Below are 16,986 nucleotides of genomic sequence, written 5' to 3' on the forward strand. Positions count from 1 at the left end.
TTGATGGAGGAGCGTTCCCCCCTCGCCTCACCATTTTCCCGTTACCCAGGAAATGTGTATACGGTAACCTTAGGAATTGAGCATTCGGTCAAGATAAGCCCACTGAACGGATGCGCTGGTTGTGTTTGAGGTGCGTTTTTAGGGTTTCCGCTAGCTTCAGTCAATGTATTCCGACTGACTTTATTTTTGGCCTGCTGAGCTTATGCGGATGGGCTCGAGTGCGTACTGTCACAGTCCGCGGGGAAAGCGCGGAAAGCACTGGACGTTATCTGAAACAGAGTGTTTATGGAAGCCGGAGACAGGCTCGCCGTGTTCGCTTCACATCCTTGGCCTCAGGGTTGACGTTACAGTTGAATGATGTGCTGCTTTATCTGCGAGGTGACAGCGGCGCGGCCTTGCAGTCTGGTTATATAGCCGCGGACGCGTGGAGCACAACAGTATTATCTCGACTGGCTTCGGAGCACGAACATAGATTTCCTTCACCAAGCGCCTTAGAACGACATGTTGCCTGCAACTTTCAAACTGTGCGCCGGTATCTCCTACCGTCATGCAAGAAACATGACAGGTAAGCAGCATCCTTAAATATTAAAATCAATATTATAATTGAGCACTTTACAGCAAGTCCATGTAGCCTTGACAAATATTGTGCATATGTTGGTAGCTTGTTAAGCACAAAAATAAGAATATTAGAAACCGAATAGTTATTTCTACAATATAGCTTTTTAGCTTTAATGCTACTTCTTTTAATTTTTACTTGTATGCTTTTGAATTACTCTAGTAATTATATTTAAGAGCTTCGTGAGCTTTATCCACTTAAAATAAATAGTTAGCATGAAAATGTCCGGTTGTATTTTTCTGGAACATTCTCTGCTTCCTTGCAGGGCTGAGGAAGACGGCCATGGTTGCCATTAACCATGAGCTGAGCAGGCTGTCAGGCCCAGGGCCCAGCAGCTGGATCAGCCAGGTCCGGAGGAGGAGCTCCCTACTGAGTAAGGCCCTACACACACCCTCCATGTAGTGTCCTCTTAACAACAGGGCCGAGACGCATCTCAGATAACAGGCAGCTACATCAGGGTGGCCAATGGTAGCTTACACCGATAAAGACTGACACCTAAGATCCTCCCACATTAACACACACATAGAGCTTAGCCATTCACAACTTCACTGGATCTCTGATTACTTCACCGGGGAAGATGGTCTACGCTGTTTTTCCCTCTGGTCATGATGCCCAGGCCTACGAAACAGAAATTCAGCGTCTGTTTGCTTACACAGGCAGCAGGATCGAGGAGAAGGCCTTCAGCGAAACGGACATGTCCTACATCAAACAGGGGGAAGAGGCCCTCCAGAAGTCAATCAGCATCCTCAGTGACCAGGATGGCTGGCAGACGGAGATTGTGGCAGTAAGTACACTGGCACAGCCTTGGGGTTTGGGTGTGCCTTTGAGGCATACCAGAGGATGCCAACGGATGTCTAAAGACTGCACTTCTGCCAACTGTATAATTTAAAATCTCCAGTGCATAATACACAACTACCGATTTTCAAATGTAACAGCATAACAGAATCACTGCATGTTGTATCTTTTTGTAGAACTGAACATGTATAATTGCAGAAATTGTAGCGATGAAAACAGATTTTTGTGGCAAACCTTGAGAGCCTACGCTTCTAATTGCAGGCCAATGGAGACAAGGTGCTGAGCAAGGTGTTGCCAGACATTGGGAAAGTGTTCAAACTGGAGGTCTTACTGGACCAGCGACCTGACAACCTGTACGGGGAGCTGGTGGATAACATGGAGCAGATGGGCGAGTGGAACCCCAACGTGAAGCAGATTAAGGTAAGAGGGTCAGAAGGGGGTGGCTCCTGCACGCTGCGTGTATCTTGTACGCTAGCAATTTTAAGCACGGATCAGATGAGCTCTGCGGTCTTTTTTCAGTAGCTGTTGCACAAAGTTGACTTTGCAATTCTGTAGTGTTGTTTTAAAGGTCATAGAAAATAGCAGGGCATAACTTCAAATTTATTTATCATAACACACAAATCTATATTTCTCTCTAGATACATGCACACACACATGCACACACGCACACACACACACAGACAGACAAAGCAAACCAGGCTTGTTCAATGTGAGACCAGTTGCAGTATTTTTAAAAGTGCGCGTCTGTACAAATTCCCTCACATAGTTGGATCCATATCTGGGCCCATTACAATCACCTGTTGCCATATTTTTGCCAGACATCAAACGGTATCGGAATAGTAACCAGCCGCTGAGACCCAAAGGCCAGCACACTGGCACGGTTCAGGTATTTTCATTAACGGCCTTCCCGACTGGCTCCCCCCCCAGATTCTGCAGAGGATTGGCCAGGACACCATGGTGACCCACGAGATGGCGGCGGAGACCCCGGGGAATGTGGTCGGGCCGCGGGACTTCGTGAGCGTGCGCTGCGCCAAGCGCAGGGGCTCCACCTGCTTCCTGGCGGGGATGTCCACGCACTACGCCGGCATGCCAGAACAGAAGGGCTTCGTCCGGTAGGCGAGGATCATTACTACTGCTATTATTACTGCTACTGAACTCACAACTTCTAGCGTGCATGTCTGACTATATTATTACTACTACTGAACTCACCACTCGTAGCATGCATGTCTGACTATATTGTTACTACTACTGAACTCACAATTTGTAGCATGTGTGTGTGACTATATTGTTACTACTAACTGAACTCACAACTTGTAGCATGCATGATTGTGTACTGAAATAGGCTGGATGTAAATATAACAAGCATTATTTATTAAATGGCGCTTAAAATGTTTCCAGACATATGAGTTTTCCTTCAGTGATAACACTTTCTCCATAGGGTTCACACTAGCACTGACATCACATGTTCCACTGTCTCCCTTTACAGAGCAGAGAACGGGCCAACGTGCATCGTTATGCGACCCAGTACCGAAGACCCAGATAAAACCAAATTCACCTGGTTGCTCAGTATAGACCTAAAGGTAACATTACTTTAGAATCATTACTTTATGCTGTTTATTATGAATGTTATGAGGGCACAATGCAACAAGATAGCGTTCTGTGATTAAAGTGTGAGTTATTCTGTGGTTTTTAAGTCTGCTCCAATCAGGTGCTTCTTGAAAAAGTGGCATTTAAAAAGGAGTTCAAAAAGACTTTAACTTAGAAACATAATAATGATACCCTCATTATTGAGGGATATTGCCGGAAATGTGCATAGAATTCCTCCCGAATTATTGAACTGAAGTAACTAATGGAGTCTAATTTTTGTCTGTGCCTGCCTCTCAGGGGTGGATACCGAAGACCATAATCAACAGGGTGCTGTCCCAGACGCAGGTGGACTTTGCGCAGCACCTGAGGCAGAGGATGGCAGCTGGCCACAGCATGGAGGCAGCACAGGCTTGCTGATGTCACAGCCCTGCCCCCCCTCCCCACCCCAAGAGGCACGTGCACACTGAGGACCACACCCTTCCCAGCAGCTACTGTCAACACTCCTGTCTACACCACACAGAAACAGACCCCTTCCACGCCGAGGCTCTGATTCGCCGGTTCTGCCCGTTTCAGGAGAGCAGGGCGCTTCCGAAGTCTATCAAACAAAACCAGAGCTACTTTCTGCAATACTGCAACACAAATATTAAATACGGTCATGCATTGTAACCAGGATCATTTCTCATCTCCCACTGCTGCACACCCGCTCTCTGGTGCTGGGACTAATGATATTCCACGACCTGAAGAAAAATCAATTTCCCAGAGTGCTCAGCAACATTGATGTTAGCATTACCAGTCATACATAGCTCAGTGTACATGTGCCTCACCTAGCACAAATCTGCTTGAGGACTGGAAGATTGCTTAGATCTAATTCTACCCCCTTCTAAGTAGAATTTGCACTTTGTATTTTGTATTTTGTTGCCCGTATTTATTGTAAAAGAACACTGCTGTAAATCACCCTGGCTCAGCAAATAAATTATGACAATTGCAATGTCTGTGGAACGTTTCTTATCACAGTGAACCGGTGTTGATTTATATATGAGAAAACAGTAAGCCAGGCAGGTGAGACTACCAGTCAGTACACCCAGCACTGACCATCCCTACATTTAATCCAAAGAAAGATAACAAATAATTTGATATAATTTATGCTTCTGTCCAAAGTTATCTGCTCGACACGCAAGATACCCAAAAAATTATGTTTTACCAGCTCAGGTTCAATCAAGCAAAAAATAGGAACCACTAGAAAAGTGGTGCCTTTGGCTTTGACAAAATACAAATACATGCACAATGGTATGCAGAAGTTTGAGTGTATAATAAAATAGTACATGTGCACTAAAATTTTAAGAAATGTATCATGATTAAGGTTTTTCCACTTAGAAAATAAAAAAGTGCCCATACTTTTGAATACCACTGTACACCATAAAGGACTGCACTCAGCCATTTATGCTGTGCATTCAATGTACCAGCTGTAGAGACAGTATCAGCCTGGACGGAATTAAATCAGCATAATTTGAGTCTTGTCCATGTAACATTATAGCCTATACATACTGCCATGATACAGCATCAATTCACATACATGCACATGTTGATTTTGTATTTATTGTGAATTAAAACTGTATGTTTCTTGAAAATTGTTTAATGCTTGCATTAAAGATCATCTTTATGTGATGTGATCAAAGTGATTAATACAATTCATATCAGGATTACACCTTCTAAGTCATGGTACAACATAACGTTATCTTACTTGGCTTATGTTCAAAAATGTAACTATCTACTGTAGCTTTCCATAACCTGTATAGAGATTGGTTTCACCACAAGGAAGCATCAAAGGGATTCTCTGATGACTTCACAGAAGACAAAAGCACCACTTAAACTTTTATTTAAAATCAGTTTCAATACAAAATAATAAAAAAAAATATTTTACAGAAATTGCAATGATGACAGGGCTCATTAACTTCACTGGCTAGTCAAGCGAGGGGGTGAAAATCGTCTAAGCTGGCACATGCAGTGTGAATGTACATATCTCTGACCGTTTAATACGACTGTGTGGAAATACTGGCTGAACAGACTGGAATGGGCTGAGTGGCGTGGTAAGGGGGCCTTTCCCCACGACTGATGAGCAGACAGAGCAAGCAGGTGATTGGCTATTCACACCAGTGAAAAGAACTACAGCTCCCAGTCACGTCCCTCCAATCAGAACCGCCCATTTTGAGCTCTGATGTACACAATGGGCCATAAGCCAGGCGAAGTGCACACGTTACACTCAGACACATCATATCTTCCTATGAGGCATGACGGTTTACTCGGAAATGAATGCTGTCTAGTCGGTCTAAACAGCCCCAGTACAATATGGGAAGAGAAGTGGGTCACAAAGCGCTGCATGTTGAGTTCAAAAACTTCCCTTCGTGGGCTTGTGTCATTTCCAATGAAAAACATAGGCACGATATAATTCGCTCACCAAGTCACTGACAGGGAGTGCCATGGAGACATTTATAATTATTCATACGCAGGAATAACTGTTTTCTGAAGTCCCAAGCGGTCTTAGGCTAGTACAGGAAAGTCAAATGTACAAACTATGTACTGTAAGCCACATAGTGTAAATCAGTGAGTTCTATGGGACCCGATTCACCTTGATCATGATCAATATGGTTGGGTTGCAGGTTCTTATGTTTCAAATGGGATGTGGAGGATTTAGCCCTGACTGTGTGGCATGAGGCAAATTGGGTTCTGGGGGACAGTAATGTTGATGGGGTGGGGGGGTGAGGGGGGTTAGCCCTCCCAAGGGGGGCTGCGACGGCCATCCACCTCAGTCTCCACGTGGTACAGCATGTCCGCTAGCGTGTGCTCTATCACGGCCCCCCAGCCCATGTCACTCATCTGAAGGGGGGGAGAGAGAAAGAGAAAAGATTTTCAGTTCTGCAGTAATATTGCTCAGAAGCACAGTCATTACAAGACTATTCATTTACCTAGGATATTTTAACCAAGTGCACTACAGACAATACAAACTAATTTTCAAAATAAAAGTCCATAAACTGATAAGAAACAGAAGGAAGGGTGGTTATATCTGTCAAAATCTAATTTACTGAGCCATGCTTTCTATATCAATGACAGAAGAGCTATGAACAGATTATTATTTTATTTGAAGAGTACTCACTGGTTGGTACTTGATATCCTTAGGAGGGTATTTGAATTGTGGTCCAAAGTTTACCGACACCTACACAAAAAAAAAAAAGGTTTTGATGGCATGTTGAAAGATTACACTGACATATTAAAAGATGATTCACGCCAATTTAAACCATGCTACACAAATAAACTTCACAAAATGAATAATAAAATATTCAGAGCGGAGAGGAACATTTTCAATTTTTTATGTTTTTATTTTTATTTAATTTATTTTTTAAAGTACATCCTGAAACAACACTGCAGACATCCATGGCAAATTCTTTTCAGCTGAATGCAACAAGCTGATATTTCTGCCCCTACAGCGCTGGGAGGGATTGCCTAAAGTTTCAGTAATAACCCTGCAGAGGAAACAGGAGATTTAGAGGATTGGGAACAGCCTGGAGCGCCTCGGCCTCTCCCTCCCTGTGCAGCTGAGCGCACGGCTGACAGACCCCAGGCCTGCATTCCCCACCGCCCAAGTGTAACCGCAGTGACGTCCCGTGACGTCAGCGGCGACCGTGGTCAGGGAGGTCCAGCGCACCCCGCTTAAAAAGCACGGCTGTCATTACTTGCACCCGCTCGACCTGAGAGCCGGAGGACTGGTAATAATCAAGAGCAGCGGCCCGCGGCTAGCGTCAGTACCCCCCCCGCCACCACAGGACCGCTGAACAGCAACGGGAAACCTAGCGCCCGTGCGCTAATCGCAAGGAAGTGTCATTAAGAGATTTCATGTAATTCAACTGTAAACACTGTTGCATGATGGGAACTTGGAGATCAGACCGTTTTTTTAAACTCCCCCAACTTGGCCTCCACGGAGGAACTACTGCAGCGATTCCCAGACTGCGGCGTGGGGTCCACCGATGGGTCATGGGAAGGGACGGAGCGAGTCACGGAACGACACAAAAAAAGAGAACCTCGCTTTTTTTGTAAAGCACTTTTCGTTGAGCATCACATCAGTCAAATGAAATACTCCAACCTGTTACAAGAACGGTTACCAGTGCATATGCAGTTTTTTTGACAGGGCTGGATACCGGAGGCCATTTTGATAAGGGCTGAGTCACAGGATAAGCTCATTAAGTGGGTCATGGACTCGGAAGGATTGTGAAAGTTTTCTGGGGGGACCAGACTGGCTGTTTGGGGACTCACCGTGCAGCCCCTGTAGAGAGAGATGGCGGGGAAGTACATTCCCTCAAACAGCTTCTCGTAGGCCAGACCCTGGTTCACGCCATTCTTATAAAATATCATCTGAGAGGAAAGAAACCGAGAAAGAGAGAGATTAAAAAATCAGGTAATCTGGATTTTACATCAACATTATCACAATGACCTTCTTAGCAAGGTCGACTCCTAGCCACAGCACAGAAAAATTGTTAACGCCTCTGTCTATTCGAAAAATCTGAATGGACTGTGGCAATGGCATGTATGCGCATACACTGTAGCAGTTTATCCCAGCGTGAGAAATGCTAGCGCAGCTTTAAATGCACATATGGTATGATGTGCTAGTCTTAAATCCAGTTCAAAACAAAACTGCGAGAGCAGAAAACAACTAGAGTCTTCAAAACGACACTCAATGTTACCAAGTAAAACTACTAAAACGTCAATATCAAGGCTGACAAATCAAACTACCGTTTCTGAAATAAGGAGTCCTGAACTGGTTGAGCAGATCCTTTTAGACCAACTCTGGAATCAAGACTTGAGGTGCTGGATCTCAGTGACATCAGCAGACATTCTAAAGCTAATTTCACACTGGAGATCTAAAACAACCTGGTCAGCTGGTGGCTTCGGATCTGGAATGGCCTTCAGGGACAGGAGCAGCGGAGTAACTGAGATGAAGGAGATGCTGCAGGTGGGAGATACTTACTCTGCTGGGGTTCACAGCTTTAAGGCTTTTCTCTGCCTTGTCCACATAGTCCTTCTCTTCGAAATACAGGTAGCTTTTGAACTTAATCAGTGCCTGTTGGTACAATAACATCAACGGGAGTGAATGGAAAAATGTCCTATTTAGAAAGACTGCATTATTCATTTTAACCATTAATTATTTTTTCAATGCTCCTGTCTTTTCTTCCCAAATTCAGTAAATACCATCATATTCATCAGCACTCAATACAGCAACTTCCACTATTAATTAAGGAGAGGACATGAAAGCCTGTGCTCTCCTCTGAAACATGTCAGCCACCGCTTCTCATCACACTGCAGTTTGCAAGTCAGGCGTGAGCCGGACTGAACTCCACACCAGACCATGGGGACCGTCTATACACTTAAACAGGATGGGCCACCCAGAAGCTCCACTTAAACCGCTGTTCTTGGACATATCTCAAATACCAAGGACATGATGTGCTATTTTTTGGATCACTGGTTCAAATTGAAAGGTTTGGGGACAAAATGAATGACTCCGCCTTAGCATCTGTATAGCACCTCTCCTAGCCAAAGCGAGTGTAATACCTTGTCCTTGTAGGTGTCGGGCAGGGCCTTGGCAGTCTCTGTGTTCTCTGGGAGCTCGATGAAGAAGCCCAGGATGTCCCCCTGCCCGTAGCCGTCTGAATAGTGCTTCCCTACGGACTGGTGGAAGCGGGTTCCCTTCTTACTGCGCCAGGAGTAGCTGAACTTATCGTAGCCCAGCGGGGCCTGCAGGTTACCTGTGACCACAGAGAGCTCCATCAGCAAACAGGCACTCCCCTTTCCGGAAGCATCCGCCCATTCTACAGCATTTCACGATTAGAAACGATAAGCTATTTTTTCTGCATAGCAATGCAAGATACCACAAGATGTGCAAGGTGGCTGGCTTCTAGTTTTACATGCTTGTATTTTTCATACCAGCCATTGTATTCTACATGTGTTCAAGTAAATTTTAGTTTATTTTATTATTATCATTTTTTGAATCATTACTGTGCATACAGCCTGGGTGACGGTGTGTGCGTTCAGACGGGGAGACGCTGACCTAGAGGCTGGGACCAGCCCAGCCTGGCCGCTGTATCGGGGGGCATCTCGTCGATGGACACCTCAAAATACCAGGAGCCCTTCCTCACTCCGTGGGACGCCCGCACCATGGAGTAGCCCTTCTCCCCAGTGACTGTCAGACGGTCATCCGAAATCTTCAGCTGGGGAGCTGTGCACCAAACACACACACACACACACACACACACACACAGACCACAAGCTGAGACACCTCTTCCTCTAACGTGGTCACAGATGGAAACATTCATGCTCTCCTCTCTTCTCTCCATTTTATTGAGCAAGAGGGTTTAATAAGTCATTGTTTAAATACCATTTTCAAAGACTTTAACTGTCAGCCAGCAAGGTCTTTCATCTTTTATTCTCTGATTTGGTTACGTGGCATTTTCAGAAGATGGAAGTTTCATGAATAGGCTCCTCTGCATGCAGAATGCAGCATGGAAGTGTGTGTGTCTGTACGTGTGTGTATGTGGTGTGTGTGTGTGTATATATATGTGTGTGCGTGTGTGTGTGTGTGTGTATATGTGTGCGTGTGCGTGTGTGCATACCTCGGTCATGCAGGGCGAGTAGGACTCTCTCGTACAGGCAGGCTCGGTACAGGTCCCCAGGAATGGGCTTCCCCGCCCAGCAGTCCAGCTCCAGCTTCTCTGGGTCCGGCGCGTGGGGGTCTGGTTCCGCCAGGATGTAGCGGTACCCGTCCTTGTTGAAGGGGTGCTCCAGGGGGTACCCATGGGGGGGCAGACGCTGGGCAGAAAAGAGTGGGTCGCTGCGGAAGACAGACAAGAGCAAACGACCTGAGCACTGAGTATCTGAGAGGTAAAAGCCAGCATGAAGCAATGTTAACTCATTATGGACTGACTGCACATTTAAAATTTACATACAACAGAATCTGGCAAAGCTTATGCATCATCTCTCATTCATTTGTTCAAAAATCAGGCTGCAGACTATTAAGCCCAAGTCTAATAATATCTATGAGACATCAGGAAGGTAAGCTCCATCCCCAGGGGTGCAGTTGGGGGGGGGGTCCCAGACAGGCCTACCTGCGAGTTCTCTTGGCGGCACCCGTCGTGCCCCCCTCCTGCTGCTGCTGCTTGCGTTTGGCTCCACGGCCTTTCCCCGTCCCGCCAGGAGCCAGAGCACCTTTCATACAGACACAGTTCAGCAGGTGGGCCCTAGACCACAGGCAATGTGAACGCACGCACACACGCACGCACACACACACACAGCCCAAGCTGCAAACACACACGAGTCTCACACACAGACGCACGCACACAGCCCAAGCTGCAAACACAGATGTGCACACACGCAGCCATGTATGCAAGAGAAAGCACACACCGAGTGTGTAGCAGAACAGTATTCATCTTTACTCGCTGGTCTGCGTATGTCACACAAGTGCAAAATAAAGTATTTTGATTCAAATTACATTTCTGGTTGCAATTTCAAGCACAGTAGGTTGTAATCAAGTCTAATAGTTAATCCCTGTGAACAGAGAAATCTGCTTTTTTTTGAAAATTGAATTTTCAATACATTCGATTAGTTTTACTCCACCCTTCCTGTATTTAAACTGACAGAGGGTGGCAACACGATTCATTGTCAAACCCAATACCCGCTAGACAAAAAACAGAGCCATATGCAATGGGCTTCCCAACCACTGTAAAACAACATGCAGCTGACTCTGGGTAAACCCATTCAGTTGGGGAAAGGGTTACAGGTTTTGGGGGGGGGGGGGAAACAGCAAACTCAGACAGAGTAGAAGACAAGGGCAAAGAATCCAGGATTTATGGACATACGTGTGCATGTGGACGCTGGGTCACAGACTGAAAGCCAACCCACAGAACAAGAACACAGGCCACATTACCAGGTTATTACTGCAATTGGCATTTTAGTTCATGGATTACAGTTTCGATCAGATTCCATTTCACCAAAACCCACGATCCAAATTAATTATATGAATTGATTTATATGTTAGCACATCACGGTAACACATATTATGATGCATAGAACTGTATTTGGATATCTTTTAAACATTTATTTCATTTGCATATATTTATATCAAATATACAGATAGAGAAAAAATTAAATACTGTGGCTGAAAGACAGCCAGAATTTCAGTGTTAATGATGTGAAGTGGCCAAAAAATCTTTAAAGACTTTAAAATGCACAAGATACCTAGGGGAGAAAAAGTCTTATCCTTGATAACAATACTTAAAACATTAAGCAGTGAGTTCCTGAAAAATGAAAATCCACAAACTAAAATAACAGAGGAAGAAAAATAACACAAATGGAGCACTAGTCAAGTCTGGCAAGTTTGAAAGAGGGAAGGCCAACACCACACCTTTAAACTTCTTATTCCTCAGCTATTTGGTAATTCTGCCCAATTAACAAATTATCACCTGAGCAGATAATTGCATTTCATTGTTTTTTTTTTTTTTACTGGAGTATTTAACCCACAGATGGCCGGAAAGATACATTTAAGATTTATAACCACTTAACATTTCTAAAGGTTAATATTGAAGGCCCTCCTGTTTCCACTTGCCAGTAAATGAAGTGCCAAAACCTATAAGCAGTTCAGCTCCGTTTAATTTCTGGGGCTCAAACGAGCCAATCAAGTGCATTGATTTCTGGCGTGGAATGCAGAAAGTATGGAGTCACTGATACTGTGTGTGTGTGTGTGTGTGTGTGTGCGCGTGCGTGTGTGTATGTGTGCTTGTGTGTATGTGCGCGTGCGTGCATGCAAGCATGCAGGCGTGTGTGTGTGTGTGAGTCTGTGTGTGACTGTGTGCGTGTGTGCGTGTGTCTGTGTGTGTCTGTGTGTGTGTTTGCGTTTAGCAGCAGCAGCAATAGAAGGCAGCAAACAGAGACACAGGGATTAGTGTGGGCACTGGGGAGGCTCAGGGGTGACCAAGCCCAGGAAAGGCAAGCAAAATTAAATCACAATCAACCGCTAAATTAAAAAGACACAAGCGACTTGTGGAGCATAAAATGGCCTTAAGGTCCAGTAGCTAAAACACTGTATATTCACCTGCAAAGGCTGATCCACCTGGAACACAACGTACAGCTGTTTAGGGCAGCCACCATTAATGCAATTAGATATTTCCAAACACTGATATCAAACACTGAACACCTAAAGTAATCATAATAATTTGTCATTAAGAGCACAATGCACAACAAAGGTAACACTGTGGTGTTAACTAGGAGTTATGGAGAGCAAATGGTCTGCAGGATTGTGTTCCCATGCTGCACAATATGAAACTGTATTGGCCACTTTGTTTTGAACCATAACCAAACACTCGTCTCGATGAAGGCCTAAAGTTTCTCTCATGGTTCATTAATAAAAGACGCTTGTGGCAACTCTCCTTAAAATGTAGTAGTGGTTGCCCACAAGCTATTATAAGCCACTTTAAAGTCCAGTTCAGACAAAAGATTAGCAACGCCAGAAGCCGCAACTGCTAACTCATTGCAACATTCCAATACTCGTCACCTGTGATTAGACAAGTTGAATCGTTGAATTGCAAAGGCAAGCGATGGGATCAGACTTTTTGAGACGGGTGGTTCACACTGCTACGACACTCTAAAACGGTTTTGTGAACCTTTGGTCTGAACTGAGCTCAAGAGTCATCCAGTCTACATATACGGACTCTTACAATCACAGAAAAACGTCCCATGCATGATCCGAATGTGCACACCTGAACACAGGTAAATGCGAGCATCCATAAAGTTACGTTGAATAAAAATGGTGTTGGATAGGAAGTGCAAAACAGAGGCCTTACCGTTCAGTCCACCCGGAGTTGCGACAGAAGTTGTTTGTTTCTGATTGTCGTAAGAGGGTCCAATATTGGCGAGATCCTGCAAATGACATCGCAAGAGGGAAAGACACCACCCACATAAATATAAAAATTTCTTTAAAAAGCTGAACAATTTTGAGCTTTGTCATCACGTAAATAACCATTAAGTTCTATACTGAAATATACCAGATTTTTTTTTTCTTCCCAGGCCAGGCAAAGCTAAAGATTTATAATAAATTTCAAAATAACATGAAAGGTGACCTTCAGACACTGTAGACTGTGCATGAATTGAGACAAAAACAAAAACTGTTTGTGATAATGTAGGAACAGCCATCTACCATTTATACATGAGAAACAATTTCAGCATTAACGCCAAAGTTTTACAAAGACAAAGAGCAAAATGTGTTTGTTTTGGGGTGCTACCTGGTCAAGGAGTCCAAACTTGGGGTAGTCCTCTTCCGCGTCCTTGCTTCCGGGATCAGGGTGCTCTTTAACCAAAAAAACATCCCGCTCTTTGCTCTGAAATCAGACATGCAGCAGATGCACTTCAGCACAGGCGTTTCGTTGCTAAAATAAAAAACTTGTCAGACAGCGAAACAGTATGGGTAGAGGAGCTCACCATGGTCTTCACAATGTTATTTGGCCAGGTCAGTTTCCCAGGTCTCTGCCTGGTGGTCATGCACTCCCAGTACTTATCAATGAACGGGATAATGTCCTAGAGGGGAGGGAATTCAACACACAAACGTCCTCAGAAGCCCGCTAATGGGACACTTACACATTTACTTTTTTTATTTTATTAATTTTTTTATTTAACCTTTATTTAACCAGGTTAGTCTCACTAAGATTAGAAATCTCTTTTTCAAGAGAGACCTGGCCAAGAAAGCAGCAGTCGATTAGACACAACAAAATTTCAACATTTTACTAGGAAATGTGTAACATCAATGAGTCTGTGCACATTTCATTAACGTCAATTCAACTAGGGTCTACAATTTTGTGGGGGAGTGGAAGCAGGGTAAATACAGCCTCTCACAGCAACAGTGACAGATCCCTTAAAAACCTGATTTAAAAACGAGAGTGTAAACTTAAAGAAAACCTTGTCCTTGACACCACACGCTCACCTTGTCTTTGGAGAACATGGTCTTTGGGTGCTCGTCCTGAGTCCGAGACCGCCATGTCAGGTTAGCCAGAGCAGTGAGGCACATCTCCTTCAAATCTGGGGGGGAAAAGTGATTCTCTATAACGGTTCTGATCCAGGAACCCCCACCCAAGTTATTACATTTCAAGCTTAAACAGATTTTAAAGTGATGCACGTCTGACTCATTGCCATTGCATTGTCTTTGAACTCTCAATCTGCCACAAATGTTTTTTTTTTTTTTTTAATGACCAGTTGTACAGTATCAACATTTAGGACTTTCTTCTAGGCAGATATCAGGGCATATTCAGATCAAAACCAAGGTTGCCAGATAGGCCTTCTTCATTTTCGGGAAACAACCAAGCTAATGTATATAGAAATTTAAGACAGCACAGAAATCTGATGTCCTCTACGGGTATAGATATCTGACATCCTTGATGCGTTTCCAAGATATGTCATTCAATACATCCAGATTTTTTTTTGTATTACTTACTGGCTTGTTTCCTCAGGAAGTAGGTGTTGCCACTGTGATGGCACACATTGCAGTGAAACACATAGTTGGTCATGAATGCAAGACAAGTTCTGCAGGAAAAAAAAGGAGAAGGCATATAATCGCCAGCAGCTGAATAAACATGGACTACACAAAGCAGCTTCATCAGACGTTATATTTCCATCCGTTCTACGCAAACTTCCCATAATGCCCGTGGACAGAAAGCCACAGAGGGGGTGGGTACTTACGACGTGTCGATTCCAAACGTGTCGGCGGTGAACCACTTCATACAGAGCGCACACTGCAGCTCCACCTCCCCGAGCTGCCGTCCGTTGTCCTCGTCCCCCGAAGCGGTCTGAGCATCTGCTGCTTCCGACCCTTCTCCAGCGGTGTCCTGTACATAGTCGGGGGAAAGATTCTGTCACTCCACTGAGTTCTACATAAAACCCATTGCCCATTCTATTAGATAGAATACTATTCCATCTTTAAGACATGAAATATCAAGGCCATAAATGTTAATTCATTTTAAATTAATTTTATTTTTTACAGTGCCATAAAAAAGTATTTACTACCCTACCTGATTTCCACTATTATTGCATAATTGTCACACTGGTGACAGCAAAGTATCCCTACACCATCACATTCACTACCAACACCACGTTTGACTTCGGCCACTTTGGGATTACTGTGAAATGCTACATTTTTGCACAGCAAATACTTTATCACGGCACTGTACAGTGAAATACAACGTCCGTTAAAAAAGGCTGAATGGTGTGAGAGAAAATGTCACTGCTCATATTTTGGCTAAATACCATAGCTTCTTTGCCATTTGAGGATTCTGTGTCCATGTTGGTTGTCAAGTCTCCAAATGCTGCATCACTGAAATAAGAAACGTCATTTAGCTTGCTCGTTAACATTGCTATTTGGGAAATTACGATAAAGTGTTTGCATTACCCATTTGCACGAAAATTATAAGCAACACTGTTACAGTACAGTAGCGACTAAATTAACAGAGCCATTATTATTATTACCAAGTTCTCAGCATTAGCTGTGGCTTCCCAAGAAATATGAATGTACACAAGTGAACACCAAGTATCAACACAATTTAACATGTACGGTTGGAATACGATGCTTTTAAGACATATCGATAGATATCTATTTGCTATAAACAAACCGCAAAGAAGCTAGCTAGCCCTACGTTAGCTTAACTTGTAACGTCGTTTGCTAGTCTAGCTAATGAATGCTGTTTTCATTCAATGAATAGCTACCAAGCAGAGCCCCGATGCAGGTCGGAAGTTAGGAAACCGCCATTGATTATTTTCGCGTGTCCGCTATGTGAACGAAAAATAAATTCTATGAATTTATAGCAACAGGCGTAATGAAACAGCTAGCTTATTCTTTGTGCTTACCCCTCTCCAGCCTCAGTTTCAACTAAAGGCGCACTATCTCCCTCGCCTTCTGTCGCCATTTTTCAAACAACAGTAGCTACTGCTTCACGCGAGATTTAGAACAGCAAGTATCGCGAAATTGTGACAGGACTACAAATTATGTAGTTTTTTTTCCCCACACACCACTGAATCTTAAAACTTGTGCAAACGCTTGAAGAGAATTAGTCATATCTTTTCCAAATTAAAATGTAATATCAAATGTAGAGAAAGAAAGTAAAATTTGACCAACGTAAACTTTTATGAACATTCTATGAGTTAATAGAAATATCGGGGAAGCTATTACCTGTAAAACTAGGGATAAAAGAAAAAATAAAACAAAAAAATTACATTATATTTAAAATGAGAATAGTTATTTCTGAAGTATGTCTTATAAGAATATGACAATGGTTGTAGTCATTTAAATTGGATTAAGGAGCAATTATCGAAATCATTATATTATGAGAATGTGCCAAGATCACATGATTTTGGGAATGACATTGCAAAGGGTTTGTAGATCACAATATCCATACTGCTTCACAAATGGCCCTATGTGTTTTGCGATCTCCTTTCCTTTACAAACAATGTCTCGCTTAAGGTCTGTATTGTTGTCTTTAAAAAAAATGAAAATGCACATCCACACCTTACAAATGATATACACGGTTGAACTACAAACGCAGTCCATGTAGTTTTTTAATGAAAACAAACCTGCAAACTTTATTTCCACACAATGCTTCCACATGAAATCCTAATGGCCTTATGTACTAATATCATGGAAAATGTATGGCATATTTGCACAAGAAACCATAAGGTATTATTAATAGGACAAATACCTGTTTTTCTCGGTAAAACGTATTGAATAAATGGGTTAGATGGTTGTGACTGATTGTGTGGGATACCCTGGTAGGTTAATTTCTGAACATTCAGTAATAAGCAATATTGCAGCCTTGCCTAGAACGAGAGTGTAGATTAACCCTGAATTCACTGATCTTTTACTTTCGTTTGAGCTTTAAAAATATTACTTCACAGGCAGTACTGGATCAATAAAT

General features: G+C 43.4%; 2 protein-coding genes across 6 annotated transcripts; one reads left to right on the top strand and one right to left on the bottom strand.

The window, feature by feature from the left end:
• The first annotated feature begins 448 nt into the window (after positions 1-448).
• On the top strand, positions 449-3,639 carry star (steroidogenic acute regulatory protein). The gene is made up of 7 exons (XM_035380310.1): positions 449-565; positions 882-989; positions 1,273-1,400; positions 1,673-1,831; positions 2,339-2,523; positions 2,898-2,991; positions 3,296-3,639. The coding sequence occupies exons 1-7, from the start codon at positions 502-504 to the stop codon at positions 3,413-3,415; spliced, it is 858 nt and encodes a 285-aa protein (XP_035236201.1). The 5' UTR covers positions 449-501; the 3' UTR covers positions 3,416-3,639.
• Positions 3,640-3,883: 244 nt separating this feature from the next.
• On the bottom strand, positions 3,884-16,038 carry ash2l (ash2 like, histone lysine methyltransferase complex subunit). 5 transcript variants are annotated; one of them, XM_035380300.1, is made up of 18 exons: positions 15,923-16,038; positions 15,326-15,392; positions 14,762-14,907; positions 14,517-14,605; positions 14,010-14,104; positions 13,511-13,606; positions 13,315-13,410; positions 12,877-12,952; positions 12,129-12,146; positions 10,897-10,923; positions 10,147-10,246; positions 9,655-9,872; positions 9,093-9,260; positions 8,597-8,790; positions 8,016-8,108; positions 7,304-7,402; positions 6,150-6,209; positions 3,884-5,872 (listed from the first exon to the last, which is right to left on the bottom strand). In XM_035380300.1, exons 1-18 carry the CDS (start codon positions 15,979-15,981, stop codon positions 5,765-5,767), a joined length of 1,809 nt encoding a protein of 602 aa, XP_035236191.1. In that variant the 5' UTR covers positions 15,982-16,038; the 3' UTR covers positions 3,884-5,764. The 5 variants fall into 5 exon arrangements, with proteins under 5 accessions (XP_035236191.1, XP_035236190.1, XP_035236193.1 ...); XM_035380299.1 differs by having other exon boundaries at positions 12,129-12,164; XM_035380302.1 differs by lacking the exon at positions 10,897-10,923.
• Between the last annotated feature and the right edge of the window lie 948 nt (positions 16,039-16,986).

The sequence above is a fragment of the Anguilla anguilla genome, chromosome 10 (assembly GCF_013347855.1).
Source record: "Anguilla anguilla isolate fAngAng1 chromosome 10, fAngAng1.pri, whole genome shotgun sequence".
Taxonomy (NCBI): Eukaryota; Metazoa; Chordata; class Actinopteri; order Anguilliformes; family Anguillidae; genus Anguilla; species Anguilla anguilla.

Bases quoted from the DNA above. Each gene is read 5' to 3' on its own strand.
- star (XM_035380310.1), top strand. From the start codon at position 502: ATGTTGCCTGCAACTTTCAAACTGTGCGCCGGTATCTCCTACCGTCAT. The intron at 990-1,272 runs GTAAGGCCCTAC...TTGCTTACACAG, and splicing joins GAGGAGGAGCTCCCTACTGA to GCAGCAGGATCGAGGAGAAG. The intron at 1,832-2,338 runs GTAAGAGGGTCA...CTCCCCCCCCAG, and splicing joins CCAACGTGAAGCAGATTAAG to ATTCTGCAGAGGATTGGCCA.
- ash2l (XM_035380299.1), bottom strand. From the start codon at position 15,981: ATGGCGACAGAAGGCGAGGGAGATAGTGCGCCTTTAGTTGAAACTGAG. The intron at 15,393-15,922 runs GTAAGCACAAAG...TTCTTATTTCAG, and splicing joins GAAACTGAGGCTGGAGAGGG to TGATGCAGCATTTGGAGACT. The intron at 8,791-9,092 runs GTCAGCGTCTCC...CTGTGGTCACAG, and splicing joins GGGCTGGTCCCAGCCTCTAG to GTAACCTGCAGGCCCCGCTG.